General features: G+C 43.5%; 1 protein-coding gene across 1 annotated transcript in view; it reads right to left on the bottom strand.

Moving 5' to 3' along the window:
• LOC133342004 (alkaline phosphatase-like) overlaps positions 1–9,736 on the bottom strand; it is a 63,280-nt gene extending 53,544 nt beyond the window's left edge. The window contains 2 exon segments of the mRNA XM_061550863.1: positions 519–767; positions 9,574–9,736. Coding sequence (XP_061406847.1) covers positions 519–767; positions 9,574–9,676 — 352 coding nt within the window. The 5' untranslated portion in view covers positions 9,677–9,736.
• Between the last annotated feature and the right edge of the window lie 10,721 nt (positions 9,737–20,457).

Genomic DNA, 20,457 nt, shown 5'->3' with positions numbered 1-20,457 from the left:
ATTATAAAGATTTCCAATTGCATCCACAGCACTCCACCCACCTCCTTCCTCCACTCCCACAAACCACCAATGGTCATGGGCGCCACGGTGGCGAGATATTAACTTCCTTGTCTGGTATGCAGGTCATGGGTTTGATTCAGACCCTGATGCCTGCATATTTGGAGTTTGCATGGATTTTTCTCCGCGTCCTCCGGTTTTTACCTCCACATTTAGAAACATGCTTTAAGAGTATTTGTCTGCTCTACATTTTCACGTGATAAGCCACTTCGTTGAGTTATTATGTGTGGTCAGGTTGCTTCTGAAAAAGAGCTATATAGCTCAGTGGGCCTTAACTGGTAAAATAGAAAGTAAAATGTATTATACCCAGGTCTTTCTTACAAATTTGATACTGAACCTTCCTAGGAAATTTCAGAGTTAAAATGAGCCTAGATTGTGGTTAGACAATTCCAGAACTATAATATAATGAATTGCTACGTTGAAACCATTTATGTGGGTAATAGATTGTGCATTAATCGTACCCGATGGGAGGCCGTGCCTCTGGTAGCACGCCGGCTCCAGGTCACCTTGGGGCTCCCAGCAGCATCCACTCGTGTGGCACTCAGCCTGCGTAAGGTTGGGGCCGCCCCCGCAGCCTGTGCGCACCGCGTCTGGATCCAGGGTGCACGCGCTCACCGCACCGGCAGAGAGCTCCTCCCCCAGGATCTCACCTGATGCTTCGATGGCCATGGCCCGGCTGCTGTCACGACCTCTGGACAGAGGGAAGGCATCTGTGTAGGGGTGGAAAGGACATAGAGGGTGCTTGGGTGCATTAAAGTGCCCGACCTGCTGAAACAAGATTGCCGTGGTTATGTTCTCCGTTGAACCAAGTCAAAGTGTGTTTTCAAACAAGCTTTTGGGTGGTGATAGTCTTCATTAGTGAACTGCCATAGGGTAATGGTTAGCGAAATGTATTTTCCATCCAGAGGTCTTTGGTTAAATAAAAACGTTTGGTGTAGCAGTTGAAACAATGGTGGAAGCTTCTTAAATCCTACCACCACCTCCCACCACCTCTGTCCACCCAGCAATATAAATGGGTTCAAAAGTTCGTCAATTTGTAGGTGGTGTATGGTGGGGTAAGGTGTGGGTACACCCACCTCTTCCAACATGTCTGGTCAACATGGAAGAGTAGCCCAGATACATTCTTGAGCTTCATGTGTATGTATATGTATGTTGAACTTATTTTGCACCGTATGTAGCCAACCATGCTAATCGAAGGTGCGGGGGAAGGATAACAAACTAAACACAAAAAACAGTTATAAATAAATAGATTTTCAATCTAGATTTAAAAGTGCATAGCTCCTTCGCGAGGTTTCTGTTCTCCTCCAATGTCAATCGGCATATTGGGCCGGGCGCCCGTTTTATCGCAATAAAATCACAAAAAAGTGCATAGCTCCAGTGGCTTCCTAAATTTGAAGGAAGAGCGTTCCAGACAGCTGCAGAAGCACATCTGAAAGCGTGTGATGCAGTGATCATTATTGTTCAAAGGCTGGGCAAAAGCCACTGCGAGGATGACCGGAGTTTGCGTGATTATTTATGCTCCTTGACGAGAAAATATAAGAATGTACGTCACATATAGTGGAGACCCTTTTGCAAGCAGTGGCATAAGCAAGCAATTGCAGAGCTGCACCTTTACTTTGTCTCCATTGGTGGCCCTGAAGGAGTGGTGGAAAATCCATGAGTCAGGGTGGCCCGCATCTCAGTTGCCAATCAAAATGTGCAGCCCCACATTGTTGTTTTGGTACTTAGCACATGGGTAACATTACTTATCATGTGTGTTTCAATGCAATATAAGAACTGTGTACATGGTGTAGCATGTAAAGATAAACACGGGGTAGGAAAAGACAGGTGGATGTATTGCTCACCGACAGCAATTGTACCTATGGTCTATCAGGCTAAATGGGGGGGATCTTGCATTTTTGTGTGTGCAGTTGGGCGAGTGTTTCGTGAGTGACATTCTGCAATCAAGACCCCAGTGACAGATTACCACAAAAGCAAACACTTTGGATGAGATGTCTCATACGTGCGTCACTTCAAAATGGCAAGCGAAGCTACACAGGTGTGAAATATGTCACCGTGAGTGTTCCATTTTCACGGAATACTGTGGCGCACATTATTATCTTCACATCATTTTTGAAAACTTTTATAAGCCAATGAAACATATAAAGGAACATTACACCTTACATTGAGACACGCGCTATGTGTGGGGGAAGGATTTGAACTCTTCTGTCTCTAGTACTCATATGCTGTGCAACCAATGCACAATGGTGACGTGCTCATAATCAAGGCTCGTAACAGACGGCACCATTTAAATAAAGTAATTTTTTCACCATTTACAAAACGGAATCGCTGTGTTTTCCTGTGCCTTTGTCAATCCACTGCCAGGAAAAGTCATCCCCGTGCCATTTAGCCACGGCACTTGTTTGACCATGCTTGGCCATGCTGGTCAATGCAGGTTGGTGAAGGAGGGGCCAGGACCAGTTCAGATGTTACTCCACTGATGTGAGCCGTGACCAGCTATCGAACTCAGGCTACGAGTTTCATACTGCAGTGTGCTAACCATTGCCTCACTGATCCACCACACCATTCCCATCAGGGTTATACATTATTAGTTATCCATTAAGTCAGTATTGGTAATGTTGGGGGATGGTTTAAATAGGTCGTGTTTTTTTATAGATGTATGTTTTGTAGGGCTGTCCAACTAAGGGTGAAAGTGTGCAGTGGTTATGTCCATCCATTTGTAAGCCTGCCTGTCCTTCCCATAACAGGGGGGCATAACTCTGATAAAGATGATCAAATAGTGTACCAAGATGTAGTATAAAGTTGTGCTCATATGAGGGGCTCACTCGATTTAAAACTGGCTAAAATTGATCAAAAAGTTTCCAAAAATGTGGAAACAAACCAAAGAAAAGAAAATTATTCGTGGATATGCAAATTAATGTTGCCCTGACAACTACACATGATCTTCCAAAGTGCATGATTTAAAAAAATGTATAATAAAGTGTATTTCCATATGAGAAGATAATCATTTTGTTACTCTTCTGACCATGGGATTAGAGAATGACCACCACTGGCTCAGGGCTGTCACTGGGACATTTAAAAAGGGGGGACTATTTAGTAATTATTTATTAATTGTGAAATGCGTGTGTGGTGAAACATTTAAATGTGTACACGAGTGCACATTCCACGATACATCATGCTCACATTACCTTTAAAAATGCACGATACAAAAAGGTAACAAATTGCCTGAGTTTATACCTCTTAATAAATTCAATATCCAGGGAAAAGCATATTGAAATTAGATATGCATTATTTATGGTTCAGTCGAACGTGATCAATATAGACCACCAGTGCCCAGCACAATGACCAGAATGTTCCTTGGAACACTGACCCCTGTGCACGGTAATGATGCTTTGTCAGCTGTTGCAGTGGAGATTTCATCAGTGCTTGGCATATTGACCGTTCTACTGAATATGCACAGCTGCTCTCAACGCACCTCCATAATACGCAGAGCGATAAGCTATCTTCAGCTCGAGGTCGTGTCCCTCATTTGATTTTGAACTCAGGATTAACGTGCATTTAAAAATATTTAACATTTTACGCATGTGGCGAATCACCAATGACAGTGCATAAAGGGACAGCACATAGTGATGGGTAATAGAGACCAATTGGAGTGAGTCGAGAAATAGTGTTGTTATGTAATTTCCCACCACAGTATCCTACATTAATACTCTGGTGACTGAGGCCCCACTAAGCGAACAATATTTGCTTTGACAATCTAATTTGTATGATCTGAAATTCTGCTAAGTACAACATTAATTTTTTTATGTTTAGAATAATCATATTGGCATGCTGATATTAACCGAGGTGTGGTCAAATTCCAAAAGTTGTAATTTACTTGGCCTCAGCAGCCCCAAAATACTCATGCAGCCGACAGGAACACGGTTATAATTGACGTTACAATGGCCTGTATGATTTACATAAGTTTCGTAGCAGCATTTCACATGATTGGTTAACTATTAACACAACATTTCCCCATGGGAAATCAAACGGCTCTGAAACTCAAGACATTATTAATCATGCAAAGTTATCCGTTGCAGATGGGCAACAACATATGATGGACTCAAATTAAAATCTTGTTGCTGTCCTGTTTACACAAGGACATTTATGAGTTAATGAACAGCACTTTGTAAACATGCTTACACCACAAGAGAGCAGGGCAATGGTTCAGTAAATATAGACTTGTCAAACACTCCATGCGAAAGCAGTGCTTAGGACTATAGCGCTAGTATATATTGTCAGCGTAATTGTGTCGCGTGACTTGATAATAATAAAGTCCTCCATTACCCACAAGCAGTCTTGGTTCAAACTGTTTCTATTCAGTAGGGCATCTCTGTAGTTAAAGTACCTCCCTGACTCAATTGTAAGGTCATACATTAAAATCTACATTAACCCAGTCAATATAATTTTCCATACAAACGGAGTAATACTTTATAAGAAGTCAACAGTAATGACTCTAAAGAAGGACTTGCTTCCACCATGGGAGTAAATAATTTACACGATGTCTTATTAGGCAGCCCACAAACTTTTCGTTTAACAGCCCTGAATAATTCTGTTGATGAGACTCAAAAAGTTGAAACTGGTACAGAATTTACCTGGTTAAACAAATACTGCTGAAAACATTGGTCCAAAATGCACATACATTGATGGAATAAATATTATTTAATGTTAATGTGAAGTGATAGATACTTGTTATTCTTACTCCCAATCCACATGAGTTGAATTGAGTTTTCCTTATTGAGAATGTTTCACGTTTAAACTAAACTCTTTTTTTATTTTACGAGGTAAGGCCCACTGAGCTATGTAGCTCTTTTTCAGAAGCGACCTGGCCACAAATGATAGCTCAACGAAGTGGTTATCATGTGGAAATTTATAGCAGCCAACTACTTTAACACGCATGTTTCTAAATGTGGAGGGAAAAACCGGAAGACCCGGAGAAAAATGCACACGACCATGGGGACAACATGCAAACTCCAAATATACAGGCATCAGGGTTGGGATCGAACCCACGACCTGCACTATCAGGCAAGCCAATTATCATCTCTCACCGCAAGAGCCCACGGACATATATGAGAATCTCCTTCATATACAGCTTCATCAATATACAGTACAGACGCTGCCAAACAGATACACTGAAATATTGCATCCTGTTATATATCTTTGCTTCACGTTGACCAACGGAATTTTGGTCAAATAATCCATTAATGAGCCAGTTCTTTGTTTAATTGTAATTGATATATTTTGCCTGTGGCTGAATCCATGTGTAGGGTACAGCACCACTAAAAAAACACAACTGTAACCTAGCCCCAGGTCATAGTACAGGGGCATTGGCTTAGTTGATATCAGTGGTTAAACAAACCATCAGAGTACAGGGGACTTGAGAATATAATGTCCCCACAATGTTCCCATTCCCAAAGCACACAGTCCCGGCAGTGGCGACTGCAATCGTCAATAAATGACAATTAGTGAAAACACGCGTGTCCATTCAAGTCAAATTCTAAATGTGTCTCTGCACAATTGATTGTAGTGCAGTACTACATACTATTGGTGGCTCTCAGCCAGTAGTGGAGATTACATATTCATATGAGAGGGGCCGGTCATTTCATGAATTAGCCACTGTTGACTTTCCACGTAGATAGGAGTGTATTAACCCCAGAGGGAAAATGGGCTCGACTGAATCTTGACTGGGATTTTAACTCATAATCTTACAACTGTGAATGAAGCACTGTAACCACATCATACAATGGCAGGAAGAATACAACATATAGCTTATAAGGCATATTTTGATGTCTAAAGTGAATTCTGTACATATATCCAGTGCCCTTGTACAACTTCATCGAGATTGTCTGTCCCTATATATATGTACTATTTTAATCTAATACGATCAATTGAACGTATTAATAATCAGTATAACACATCTTCAAAAGTCAGCAAACCTAACTCTATCTTAATTAAACTTTCAATGCAATGTTTGTTCCCATTAATCTTTCCTGGAACGTAATTTCCTGAGCTTACAATGGGGTGACAAATCCAGGCACACGGGCGCACACGGGCACATATGGTCCTACCTAATTGGCAAATAAAACGTATTGCATGCCACCGTTGCCCCACTTGTGCTACATAGAAAAGTGAGGTTGCTGGAAACTTTTACAAGCTCGATATTCTTTAGTTTTTTTTATTAAAGCAACAAAACAAATTCAAAGTTGCTCCCCTTCTCAAGTAACTACTGGGGGAGGGGCAGAGCTCATCTTAGCAGCCTCAGCCAGTGGTAGAATTACACGTTCCTATGTCAGCTGAGGTAAAGTCTTTAATTTGACCGAAACATTTCAGAAAACATGCTATACCAAACACATGCCGCCTGGTTTAATCGCGAAGTTATTTTTGAACGTGTGAAACTATTGTGAATAACACAGTGCTTTGATAACAATACATTTGACACAATGCATAGCACAACGAGTGGGTAGAAGTAAAATGTGTCTTCCAAAATGTGATAACAAATAAGTTAAAGTTTCAGAGAGTGTTACTTTGAGATGTTATCATTAAATTTTAGCCATTGTAGTTAATTTTAGTGAAATATACGACTCAATACACCTCGGATCTAAATCCCACCAAAGAGTACATCCAGTTCACTTTTACAACTGAGATTTTATTTGGGCATAAAGTATAGTTCGTCCCACATGGCAGCATTTAGAACAGATGAGGGAAATCTGCTGCAGAAAATATTCAATTTCTATGCACCGCATGTGGTGAAGAACATAACTCTGAACACAATAGAAGCAACTACCTGCAATCAATGCACCTGGTGTGAAGGCATAGCGGAGGATCAATGTTGTCTCCCATCTACACTACTCCCTCTCATGCCGATTAGGAAAGTAGCTGTACCACTGCATTGGACAGCAGGCATGCTGGGACGCCGGGCAGTTATCATAAGAAAGGAATGCACTTAAGAACATATAAAAGATAATAGGCTTTTCCCCTTTAATCTGGCAACAAAACAGGTGTTAAGATTTTGACTTAAAGCTGTCGTGACTGCAGGAAATCATACTCTTTGGGTCTTTCGGTAAAGTCACGTAGATAGAAAAACAATAAAAAATCATGACATTTCGATCGCATTCTGACCACAAGCATTGTGGTTAATGTAGACATGATTCCTTGTGAAAGGTTTCAGTTTGGTGTTTTAACATCCTAACACCTGTTTTGTTGCCAGATAAAAGGTGAAAAACCTATTATCATAATTTGGTACTGGCAAAGGAGGTCCATTTGATGAAACATATAAAAGCATACAAAGTTAGGGAAAGGGATGCATTTGCACAGATTTTTAAGTAGCAGTCACAGAAATCTGCGGAAAGGCCATCTGTCTGCAGCTGAGAGAGAGAGAGCAATGCTCCACACCAGCAGTGGTGGTCTAGCCCACTGAGGGCCCTAACCAGAAATTATTTTCTGAGCGAATTATATGATCACACACATTATTTGCCGGACAAATTTCATCACTAAGTTTGCATCACAGTTGCATAAAATAATGGAGCCAATGTACTAATTAATAGCAATTTCAATCATTTTAAATATCATGATAATGAGCTGATATTTGGGGCATGCCTAATAATTTTTTTTTATAAATCTGAGGCCCCTTGAGCAATTGGGGGCTTTGCACTTTTGATTAGCTCACGTATGCCTAGCGCCACCACTGTTCTAAATTAACTGCTATGGAGAGAAATAACAAAACATTAAGTTGCATTTGGTGGTTACGTGTTGAACAGAGCATGCTAGTGTGGGAGACAGTGGCATCACATCCAGGCATTCAGAAACAGAGGGTAAGACCAAAAGCCAGGTTATAATGATTTCAACTTATCATGCTCTGCACAGTATTCCCTCAATGTCAAACAAAGATAATGACTCAGAGGTGCAAGGGACCACGGACAAGTGGGAAAAGCAACAATGCGGTGAGCTTGTCGCAAATCTCCTGCAAGCTCTGCAGTCCTCTAGATATTAAGGTGTTATTGGTCAATGAATGAGCATTTACACGTTGAAGAAAACTGCAGCACCCAGAAGTTTCCCAGAAGGGACAGGTGGAGTCCACATTTTATGTATCGCCTTGTCGAGGCAATCCAGGGTATGGCACCTTCATGTCCACGGGAAGGGAGTTTCACAACATGTTTGTGACCCACCAACCCTCGACGCCAGAGTGCTGGATTACAAGCATGTTCCACCGCCACCCGGCTATTGGTGGATATTCTAATAGATTTGTTATCACTTCTGCACCAGCTGTGGGATCTAGCAGATAGAAGGTCGTGATGATGCGATGTGATGACACCTCTTCACCCTGACGTTGCAGTGGCTCATGCCTCTAATCCACCAAATTCGAAATCGGGTTGGTGTACCACTCAGAGATAGGTGTTTCAAATGGTGGGTTGTGTTAATTTGTTATTTAGACATACTGGAAGCTTTGACATATGCCATTATTCAACTGGTGTAGCACAATTTATATACATTGTACACAGTGATACCAGTAAAAAAAAAACATTAATATAATTCAATGAGTAAATGTACAAATTGTGCACGTTTCATTCAAACAATCTATGCAGGGTGGCTTTTGGCTATTTAACACAATTTAACACAATTTATAGAACAGAGTATTACGAATGAAGATTAAGAGAGATGGAGGCAAATTGAGACACCCAGTGGCCTATGTCCAAAATAACCTAGAGAACGTAGGATTTCAATCGGTTGTCTGCCCCTCCTTTGCCCCTCCTTATCTTTGGATGAGAAAGGTGAGAGGCACATAACAAGGCTTTATGAAAATTACGTTCCTCCACCTTATTGATAAGTTACCCTTCCAATGGACATCAAAGTGGTACAATAAGAGTGATTATATGTGTGCAAATTATCGCCAAAGTGTCAAGAGGCAATTTTGGGTTCTAATAACAATAAATAGACGAATGTATACAAGCTGTCATCCTTGCAGGGTTGTCTATTGAAGAATGCTAGAAAAGGCTTATTCAGCTGTTAGAAAAGCAGAAACATCAGCACTGATATCGATTTTCTCCTTCTCAAGGCCATTACGGTCAAACGCTGCTTGGTGGCTACTTGTTTTAAAGCCCAGATCGTATATAAACAAGTACAGTGTTTGCAATAGCATGCTAGCACTTAAAAATGCCTGCTTTCTCCAATGACAAATTTTATAATCACCTTCAAGACTCTTGTGGATACAGGGAATGACAAACAGCAATTTGATATGCCCTCATTGAAGCTTCGATTCGACACAAAACATCCGAGATGGCAGATCTCATGCACCACAAACAGCACCGCCTATGTCACACACACAACGCAGATGTTAATAAAGATCTCTGACAAGTTCGACGAAGTTGTGTTTGTAACTGCACGGTATTAAACATTTTAACTCTCTAACCATGTGATTGTTTACCAAAGCCAAAGCGTCAACCGATATGAATATAGAATTTAATTAAAATGTTCACCCACCATCGATATCTTCAAGGGTGTCTGGGTCGACTTCAAATGAAGAGTTGTTTCCCATCGGGGAGAGAGCAGAAGTTAACAGAGTGAAGAAGCGCATTAAATTCATTTTTCAGCACTCCTATTCTCCCGCAAAAAATGCTGTGAAGGATTGTTTTTCCGCTCAAACGCTGACCCACTCGAAACAAACAGCACCATTCACAGTTCAAACGTCACAGTGAAAGTTCACCGGGTGAAGCATTCCATCGTGTCACATGGTCCATTATGCAATATTCGTAGATTGTTTCTATTTTCCTTCAGAAGCAACTTTGTTATTGTTGAAATGTTCCCCGGATTAACACAATCTCAAAATCCACTGGTAAACATGCTTTGAAGCGTATTTATGGGGGGTACATTTAATATAATGAAAAAAGTTATTTACATTACATTCATGAAATCACGAATATTTGTTTGTTTTTCTGCGACAGAGAACATTTATTTTAAACAGGATATTATTTGGATCTTTCGGTAAAGTCACGTCGATGGAACAATAAAATAATAAAAATTTATAAAAATAAAGTGAATAAAAAATAATACAAATATCACAAAGTTTCGATCACAACACAAGCAATCGTCATTTATTTTCTTCCTGGTGACGAACGCTTGTGTTGCGATCGAAATATCATAGTATTTTGTTATTTTCTTTGAAACTATCTACATGACTTTACCGAAAGACCCAAAGAATACGAATCTTCACTTTATTTTCGTAATTTTATTGTTATTCTTTTTTTTTATATCTATGTGACTTTACCGAAAGAACCATAGAATATTATCAGATCATGTTTGTTTGCATTTTCGCCACAAATACGTGTGGTTAATGCAGACTTGATTCCTTGAAAAATGTATCTATTTGGTGTTTGAACATCACCGTTGCATTTCCAGAAAGGGTATAACCTATTATTATTTCTCATCACATGATCTCTAAGCCCAGTTTACAACAGAAGACATATATTGGGAAAGCTATACCTTTCTGGGCTTTTACAAGGGTAAAGCCACTGAATCCATGAAAGTGTCACAGTGGCTAGCAATGTTGACCACTAGGGCTATTGAGCAGTCCGTGAGTGGTTTAGTAGAAAGGGCAGGGGTTCACAGTGTTGTGACTACCCATTTTTCTGCAAACATCGCTGTCGTTGATACAGCATATGGAAAATTCAGCAACAGCCTCTATAAAAGGTTACTTTCAGAAATGCAGATGGCATTGTGTTGGAGTTGCGAGTTGTTCCAAAGCGGTAACGCGAAGCATCTGTACATCGCATATGGTATGCGACATCAGGTGTTCTGCATTGAACTTTGAAACATGACTGTGACAGGCAACAACTGACACAGCACAAAGTTCTACAATTCCACACGGGAGTGTGGCTCTTTATATGACTCTCCCGGGTAATGGCCAGGTATCAAAATGGCAATTCAAAGAAAGCTCAGCAAATGCACAAAAGCTGAGTTTTCAGCAAGAAAACTGACGGCCGACGACGGAAATTAAGCCTGTCACAAAATGTAAGGGACATGAATAGTGAGAGTTGAATGCCAAATTTTAGCTCGTGCAGACAGCTGGGTCATTCCCAGGGTCTGTTAAGCTGCATGACTACATGGCTGGAATAGAGATATTTGCATGGTTTGCCAGACTGAGGGAAGGAATGCAGGAAATTGATTAACCTCTTGCTATTCTTGTTTATAATTGCTGTAACTTTAATTCGCTACTTCACCTTCATCAGCGTTATGCTTGACTATAAACTATAGTTATAGGACTGTTGCAGATAATTATAACGTGATATAACCATGAGATAATTACATTTCGATTTAAAGCTTTCGTGACTGCAGGGATTCATCTTCTTGGTTATTTCGGTAAAGTCACGTAGAAGGGAAGTAATAAAATAATAAAACATAATAAAACAATTCTCACGACGTTTCGGCCACAACGCAAGCAGCCGTCCTCAGGTGAAAACCAGGTCTGTCGAGGCGACAGCATCTGAATGAAACAGCACACGTGCTTGGAGCATATATATAAGCTGGGTTGGAAGGGGGGAAAAGAGCGCCTTGACAAAAGAATATGCATATCAAGAGGCATTTAGCATATTTATGGTAAATGCAGGTATGTAAGTAGTACTACTCATGCCCGTGCATTATGCAGGATTTGCAGCATCAAAGGGAAGGGATATGGGAAATGCAGGTATGTGATTAGTACTACTTATGCCCGTGCATTATGCAGGATTAGCAGCATCAAAGGGAGGGAGATAGGGGTAGCATTAATAAAGGGAAGGAGTTTCGATTTAAATCTTTCGTGACTGCAGGGATTCATCTTCTTGGTTCTTTCGGTAAAGTCACGTAGAAGGGAAGTTATAAAATAATAAAAATAAATAAAACACAATATATAAAGTTTAGATGGAAGCATATTATATATATTTTACGACGTAGAATTGTAATGTATTACTTACTGTTAGTAACTCAGCTTATTGTAGAGTATATTTAGTATACTGATGATACTATGTAGTTTATACTTTAGTTGTTTACGTGGTAGTTTTAGTTACTGCAGCTACATACTATTAACACTCCTTCCCTTTATTAATGCTACCCCTATCCCCTCCCTTTGATGCTGCTAATCCTGCATAATGCACGGGCATGAGTAGTACTAATCACATACCTGCATTTCCCATAAATATGCTAAACGCCTCTTGATATGCATATTCTTTTGTCAAGGCGCTCTTTTCCCCCATTCCAACCCAGCTTATATATATGCTCCAAGCACGTGTGCTGTTTCATTCAGACGCTGTCGCCTCGACAGACCTGGTTTTCACCAGAGGACGGCTGCTTGCATTGTGGCCGAAACGTCGTGAGAATTGTTTTATTATGTTTTATTTGTATTATTTTATTATTTCCCTTCTACGTGACTTTACCGAAAGAACCAAGAAGATAATTACATTTATTAAATTATATCTTCCTCTGAGTGCTCACCGTATCGGTTCACAGTGACGTGTTTTACCAGTACTATTCCTCTAAAATAATCTCGTAGAGTTTTTTAAAATCTAATTAAATTTTTCGTCATTGTGGCATGGGTTGATCATCTTAGCGAGACGCGTCTGTGGGACAATCTGACTCACGCAGTGGACTAGCTTCACGAATTTATTAAATATAAAACAACAGCATTGACACTATGGGAACCTCATTTGCCAGTAAAAATGATAATTGGTTTTTTACCCTTCTATCTGGAAACAAAACTGACACCTTTTTACAAGGAGTCATGTTTGCATAGACCGCAATACCTGCAGTCATAATACAAACAAAAGAACATAACTCTGATGTGCACTGTCCTTGAAGTTGATTGGTCCACACCCGAGACAGCTTTCCTTAAAGCCTTTTGGCGTCATCTGGTCCAACCCATGTGAGACTAGGCTTTAAGGAAAGCTGTCTCGGGTGTGAACCAATCAACTTCAAGGACAGTGCACATTATCAGAGTTATGTTCTTTTGTCTGTATTATGACTGCAGGTATTGCGGTCTATGCAAACATGACTCCTTGTAAAAAGGTGTCAGTTTGACAGTTTTGTTGCCAGATAGAAGGGTAAAAAACCAATTATCAACAGCATTGACAGTTTAGTTTGTTACAGCACAAAACTGTAACCGAAACAGTCAACACAGAACACGCAGAGGCAGCAACTAACGCACACACGGCTTCACACAGCTTCTGTATGTATCATATATATTTTTAAATAATCCTAATATGAAGCGTGGCATTTTAACGGACTTCCTATCCTTTGTGCAAACCCGCAGCCTCACCATTCCCAGTTAACAATTCTGTCTATTCTAAGCAGGTATGCGAGTAGTGTGAATACACCGCCCGTTTAGGCGTTGATAAGACGCCACATACGCAGGCAGACAGATTTCTCCATGCAGCCTCCTCCTCTGTAGCCCAGAGACAAAATGATCGTCCTCTCCCACTTAAATCCCCCTCATAGTCCCATGATTTATCGCGCGCCCCGGTATTCCTGATTGGTTGGTACCTGTGACGTCATGACGTCATGGGCAAAGGCGTCACAGCCGTAATGGACGTGATGACGTCAACGCCTCACAAACGTGAGGACCCGTGCTCTACACAGCCCACAAAGATGTGAGTCCTGAGTTCCCGTGTGCTCAGGCATCATCGAACCACAACCACAGCTCCAAGAACTGAGCCAGGAACCAGGGGTCACCCCTCCCCCCAGCTCCACTTCCCCCTGCCACCCCCTTTTCTTATTTTAGAAGTACAGTAGAACCTCTGGTCACGAACGCTTCTGACCACGACCAAATCGGGTTACGACCAAAAAATTAACAACATTTTTTAATCTGGTCACGAACACAAACTCGGGTGACGATCAAACACGGCCGCGGCCGATTTCCCCTTCCGCGCCATATATATTACATTTAGTTTACTATATTATATATATAACTTTTGTTATATAAAATTCCTAGTAAGATATTCATTTTGTGAGTGTAGTCATACCCCTCCCCCCTCATTCAAGCCGTAATTTAGAGAGCGAAAGCGCTGAGTACGTAAATCGCTAACATAAGAACCCGTTAATCTCTTCTCGCATCATTCATACGATGATGCGGTGAAGTAAACGTTCATACGATATTACGGTGAATGCTTCCAAAAACAATACTGTACCCAAATATTACTGTTAACTTACTTTCAATAGAAACATGAATTGCTCATACGAATATTCTCTCTCTCTCTCTCAGAATCGACCGACTGATGTAGCAGACGAAACAATCATCTTGTTGAACGATTCTAAACCTTGATGCGACAATGTTAGTTTTCTCTGTTGTTCAAGGTTTTCTCAGTGTTATTCAATGTTTTTACATTTACTTTACTATTACACTGTGAATTATATGGCATAATTAACTATTTTTGTGCTTAAAAATCTTTAAAAAAATAATATTTATATACAGTTCGTAGGAGTCTGGAACGGATTAATCGTATTTACATACAATCCAATGGGGAAATTAGGTTCGAGTCACGACCAAATCGGGTTGCGACCAAAGTTATGGAACGAATTATGGTCGTGACCAAAGGTTCTACTGTATCTGGCGTTGCCCGGGCGAAAAAGACACACACACACATCGCCATACACACAACAACAACCGCCATTGGCCACTAAGTGGCGGTAACATCACCACGACGGTTGTGCCAGGCTATGTGCACCTTGAGGCCACGTGAAGTGTCGAATGCCCGCTGGCAGGAGGTCACAGGGCAGACCCAGATGCCACAGGTCGACTGAGACGACTGGCTGATGCAACACCTTTGCCCTGTACCGTGCCAACTTGTTGTGCTTTCGCAACGCGGCGCTCCGCTCGTTGTTGTGAGCGTCGCTCCTCCACCCTCCATTGTTGTTGGAGGGTGACTGCCTCCAACTGCCCAGTAGCGTCCTTCAAGAGCCTACTCCACAGAGGCCGATCTTGACACCGCTGGTACCAGTCATCGGCAAGTCCACTCAGCTCCACATCCTCCTGTACCACATCACTCAATCTCTTCTCTAGCCTGTGCCATGCCCGTTTCGCCCTCTCGATCCGGCCGAACAAAAGCTGTTTAGGCATGCGGTGGCTGGGCATGCGGGCTACATGGCCCAGCCGACGCAACCTTGCCTGCCGGAGGAGCTCACCGATGGGACTTTGCCCAGATCTTTCAGGGATTTGTGAGCTCCTCACACAATCCAGCCTGGTTGATCCCAGGATGGATCGTAGGCAGGCCAGCCTAAATGTTTCTAACCGGTGAAGATGTTCCATTAGGGGGGTCCACGTTTTGCAAGCGTAGAGAAGGGAGAGGAATGACCGTGGCCGAGAAGACCTAAAGCTTCGTGCGGAGCGACAGACCAGGTAGCTTCCACACAGCATTACGCAACCAATGAAAACTCGACTGATTCTGAGTGAGACCTCTGCTGTTAAACTGGAGCTGGTCATGAGCACACTGCCCAGGTATGGGAACCTCTCCACTCTCTCCACAACTGTCCTATCACCAATTGGGAGTTGTGGGAGTGGAGTGTACGATGTTACAACATACCCAGGCAGGTGCTTAGTTTTGGTGGGGCTGATGGTAAGGCCACACCTCTTAGTTGTAAGCTCCAGGTTCAGCGCCTCCAACTCTTCTTAGTGAGCAGCAATTACCAGATCATCGGCATATATAACATGGTTGTGCAATAGGGAGCCATCCCTTGATCGCACCCGGGCATTGATCAGCCTCCCATTATATCTGTACCAAATGAAAATTCCCCCGGTATAGCTATTGAAGGCTTCACGAACGACGTGGTCAAAATAGATGTTAAATAATGTGGGACCCAGAGGACATCCCTGTCGCACCCCAAGGTGTACAGGGAATGGCTCTGACTCCCGCCCACGTAGTTATACCCGGGCCCGCTCACCATCATGAAGGTCCTTAATGATCGTGATCCGAAAGCACGAAGAACTACCCAGAGCCCAGGCCTAATGATGGTATCATAGGCCTTGACCAGGTCAATAAAGCAGAGATGTAGGTCTTGTTGGAATTCCCTAAACCTCTGCTGTAGCAGACGGACAGAAAATATGGCATCTGTGCAGGATCGCCCTTTCCTGAAACCGCATTGAGGCTCCGCAAGCCTCTCCTCAGCGTGCCTAGCAAGGCGATGTTGAATAATCCTTGCCAGGACAGTCTGTGTGGTCCCCCTTCTTAAAGAGGGGGACCACCAGGGCATCCTTTCCGTCCTGCTGAACCCGTCCATTGGTCCAGACTGTTGTTATGATGTCATGTAGGACAGTCTGTGCACAAACGCCACTCTTCCTCAGCATTTCACTTGGAGATCACCTCTGCCCGGTGCCTTTCCTGATCAGACTCTGGATCGCCTTAAATACTTCCTCAACATATGGCACCTCAGCCAGCCATTCGCAGGGGGTGACTTCTTCCAATATTTGAGGCACCACAGCCTCGGCAAGGTCATTCCCACTTTGCCCCACGTTGTTATCCAGGCTGAGGGATGTCCCCTCCCCCAATACCTCACAGAAATGCTCAGCAAGTCTGCAAACCTGTTCCTGGGGGTCGCCGATTGTATCACCATTCTTTCCCCTAATTATGGTAATAAGTGTGGTGCTGCAGGTTACTTTTTTGATGGAAATAAAGAGCGATTTGTGATTGCGGGCCATTGAGGCAGACTCCATCTCCTCAGCAACCCGCGGCCACCACCCATCCTTGCAGCGCCTCATGGCTCTCCGAACCTCCGAGCGAAGGCTGCGGTAAGCCTCCTCATTCTCTGACGTGGGATGCTGTAGCCGATGAGAGCAGGCTGTCGCTTTTTCTCAGCCAGCTTGAACACATCCTCTGTCAGCCAGGGTCTCTGGGGAGGTCTGGACCGTGTACCCAAAGCAGCCATTGCAGCTGCATGAGGCACAGTCCTAAACCTCGCCCATTTCCCCTCGACATCAGGAGGAGTGGGGGACGATGCCAACCCCAGCCGCAAGCGATGATTAAATTCTCCCTTGCAACTTTCATCAGCTAGCTGAGACCATGCCATTAAGGGTTTGAATGGGGTCCTAGTTGTACACCTAGCAATGGAGTGGAAGAATGACAGGCACATCTTACAGATGATGGTCAGTGGGCAAATCAGCTCCACGGTAGGTCCTGGTGTCAAGGACATGGGCCCGCATCTGCTGTTCCATCACTATGCAGTCCAGCAGATGTTCTTGCTTGGGCCCGGCATGCATCCATGATGTCGTGTGGATGTACCGATGCCGGAACAGCGTGTTGGTAATTACAAGCCCATGGGCTGCACACAAATCTAGCAGCCTCCTGCCATTGTTATTGAGCTGATCTGGCCCATGCCTTCCAATCACTCCAGACCATGTGCTAGCATCATGACCAACTCAGGCATTGAAATCACCCAACAAGATGACTCTATCCCAAGGGGCCACTTTAGCTAGTACCTGTGACAGGAGGTCATAGAAGGCATCTGACTCATCAGCCTTGCCTGCATCCCTCCACGGATGTTCGTCTTCAGTGGGGGCATAAGTAACCACGACCACCATTCCTCACCTCTGGTTGATGGGAAGGCGAGCCCAAAAATAGCCTGGAGCTTACAGCTTCCCACATCTCACCGCCACGCTCCCACGCCCGCTTCATCCTTTTGTTCAGAAGAAGAGCCACTCCCTGTTGTTTGGAGACGAGGACTGTCCACCCCTCATGGTGGCAGGAGTCAGAGCCTATCCACCGGACCTCCTGAATACAAACCTCCTGAATACCACAGAGATCCAGGCGTTACCGGTCCAGTTCCCGACAGAGGAGTGGCAGCCTCTCCTCCGCAGTGAGTGTTGAAACATTCTACGTGGCCACACGTAGTGGTTTTTTGCTGTTTCTGGAGGAGCCCCGAGGGTAAGGATTCAGTCTCCTGGCTCCACCAAATGGGGTTTGGCCAGGAGACGTTGTGGACACGTCCCCCCGGGGCCTCCGGCACAAGCTTATTAATTAAAATTTTCCGTCGTGGTTTAGCGGTAATTAATTGAAGGTGGAGCGGTTCCCAACCCCTCGCAACCTTCCAGAGCACCCTTTTGGCCGCTGTGTCACAAACACCATGAGGGGAAAAGCACTGCCCATGACAGCGTTGCCCGTCCGGCATGACGTGAAGATAGGGGATTGTTTTGCCGGACACACACAGGCATCGACCCACACACACACATAGACTCACACACACGTCGACCTACACACACATCGACCTACACACACGTCGACCTACACACACATATGGACTTATACACACATATAGACATACACACACAATAGACTGACACACATTGACCTACACACACACACAGACTTACACACAGTGACTCATACACACATAAGACTCGCACACACATCGACTTACACACACATCGACGTAGACACACAGCAACTTACACATACACATAGCGACTTACAAACACACATAGGCTCACACGCACACATCGACTCACACACACATCGACTCACACACAGACACATCGACTTACACACACACAACAACGCACAAATGCACATCGACTCACATACACAAATGGACCTAGACACACACGTTATTATTTTAATATTAACTAACTTAATTTTTAAAGATTAGTTGTCTACACATTATTATTTGAATATTTCCTCACTTCATTTTGAAATATTAGTTTTCTATCTAGGTGAGTTTAGTGAAGGAAGCAAGAAAATAGTACTTAACAGTGCCGTGGTGAGGCCTAGTTTCATCCAGAGCCCCCGGCCTCGCCTAGATTGCCCAGCCGGCCAAGATGGCACCTTGGCAGGCTGTGGCTGGGCTGCTATACCGGCACCCACCCACCGCCCGCTCTACAGTAGCAGTACCTACAAACTGTACAGTAGAATCTACCCACTCTATAGTCATATATACTGACTCTATAATAGTACTCACTTCACAGAGTGTAGTGGTGAGGCCTAGTCCCGTGCAGAGCCCCCGGCCTCGCCTAGACCAGAATGGTGGGACAAATAACTGAGGGTACACCACCGCGTTCTATATCATACCTCTCAGCCGTACACTTCAAGAAACTAGTTTGTCATCGACCGCTCAGAAACAGGCGTGTTCTGCCCGATACGACGGTGTGCGTTCCACAATGTGCTAAACGTGTTCCCGAATCGAATAATCACGTTACAGCGAAAACGTGTAGTGTGAACACGCGTCAAGCGAGGACTTACCATATACACACTATAGGAAACACCAGTTGCACAGTGACCCCTCTCGCACATCCTCATCTCCCCACTCTCATGTGCTCCCCCCCCCACCCCTCGTGCGTGACAACGTCCCCCCACCCTCAGCGGGCCCCACCCACCCGCAACCCCTTCTCCGAGTGCTCGCCTGCGCACGTGCACAACCCCTTGCGCCGAGCACCCACACGGTCCCTTCCCCATCGTGTGCTGGGCCCATTCCCCCCTGACGTCACGCGTTGGACGTGAAGGGGGGGGGGCAGCTAATGAGAAGGTGCGGTGGGCGGAGTGTGGCCTCTAGGAAATGAGAATGTTTGGGAACGAAGGACGGCACACCACTATATATTAATGGATGTGCCTCTGTGTACATTCGCAGACGACCACTTCATGGGGAGTTTGCAGGAGTGATCGATCGAGAGAATCCCTCTTGCCAGAGAAATGTGGAATTTTCACCACTGGATCAGGGCTGCCAATGGAGGTGATTTATTGCCCCATATGTTCTTGAGCAGGGACACACTTTGAATTGGCTGCCTTGCCGAGGTTCACTTCAATGATGTCTAATAACTGAGGCTCTCTGTCGCACAACGATTTCAGAAAATAACGTATTTTTTGCATTATCAACTTTAGATGCAGGAGGTCTTGGTCTGGCAGAGAGAACTTGGCAATGACAAATTAAAATAAAAACTGCATCTAATTAGACAGGTGATTTAATGAGGCAGGCAATTTCATGTAGGTCTACGCATCATAGGCAACATTTCATGATGCAAATGTTATCTCTGTCTCTCAAGCACACCCTTTGTTTTACCAAATACTAATGGATGACATTCAAGAGGGAGCACATTATTATTATTCGACGGAACAGAACATGCTCATGGAATTCTTTTTTTGGCCAAATAATGGTTAATCTTACTCTTGGCAATGGTAGGTTGTATTTCGGATTTTGGGTAAATCTGGGAATTTTCTAAAAATAAAATGGATATGAAGCTGCTGCATTATATTAGAAGCTAAAATAATGAGGCATATCTGCAGTCCTCATTGTGACATTCCACAATGATATTATCTTACTGATAATACTCAATGTGGCAGATACAGACTGACAACATCTTTGCTGGAGGAAGTCACTGATTTGGTTGATCCTTTTGAGCAAAATCTCAGGACTCAGGGTCCA

Source organism: Lethenteron reissneri, chromosome 13 (assembly GCF_015708825.2).
Source record: "Lethenteron reissneri isolate LAM-NWPU_2019-01 chromosome 13, ASM1570882v1, whole genome shotgun sequence".
Classification (NCBI taxonomy): domain Eukaryota; kingdom Metazoa; phylum Chordata; class Hyperoartia; order Petromyzontiformes; family Petromyzontidae; genus Lethenteron; species Lethenteron reissneri.
This window is presented reverse-complemented; position numbering and strand designations above follow the sequence as displayed.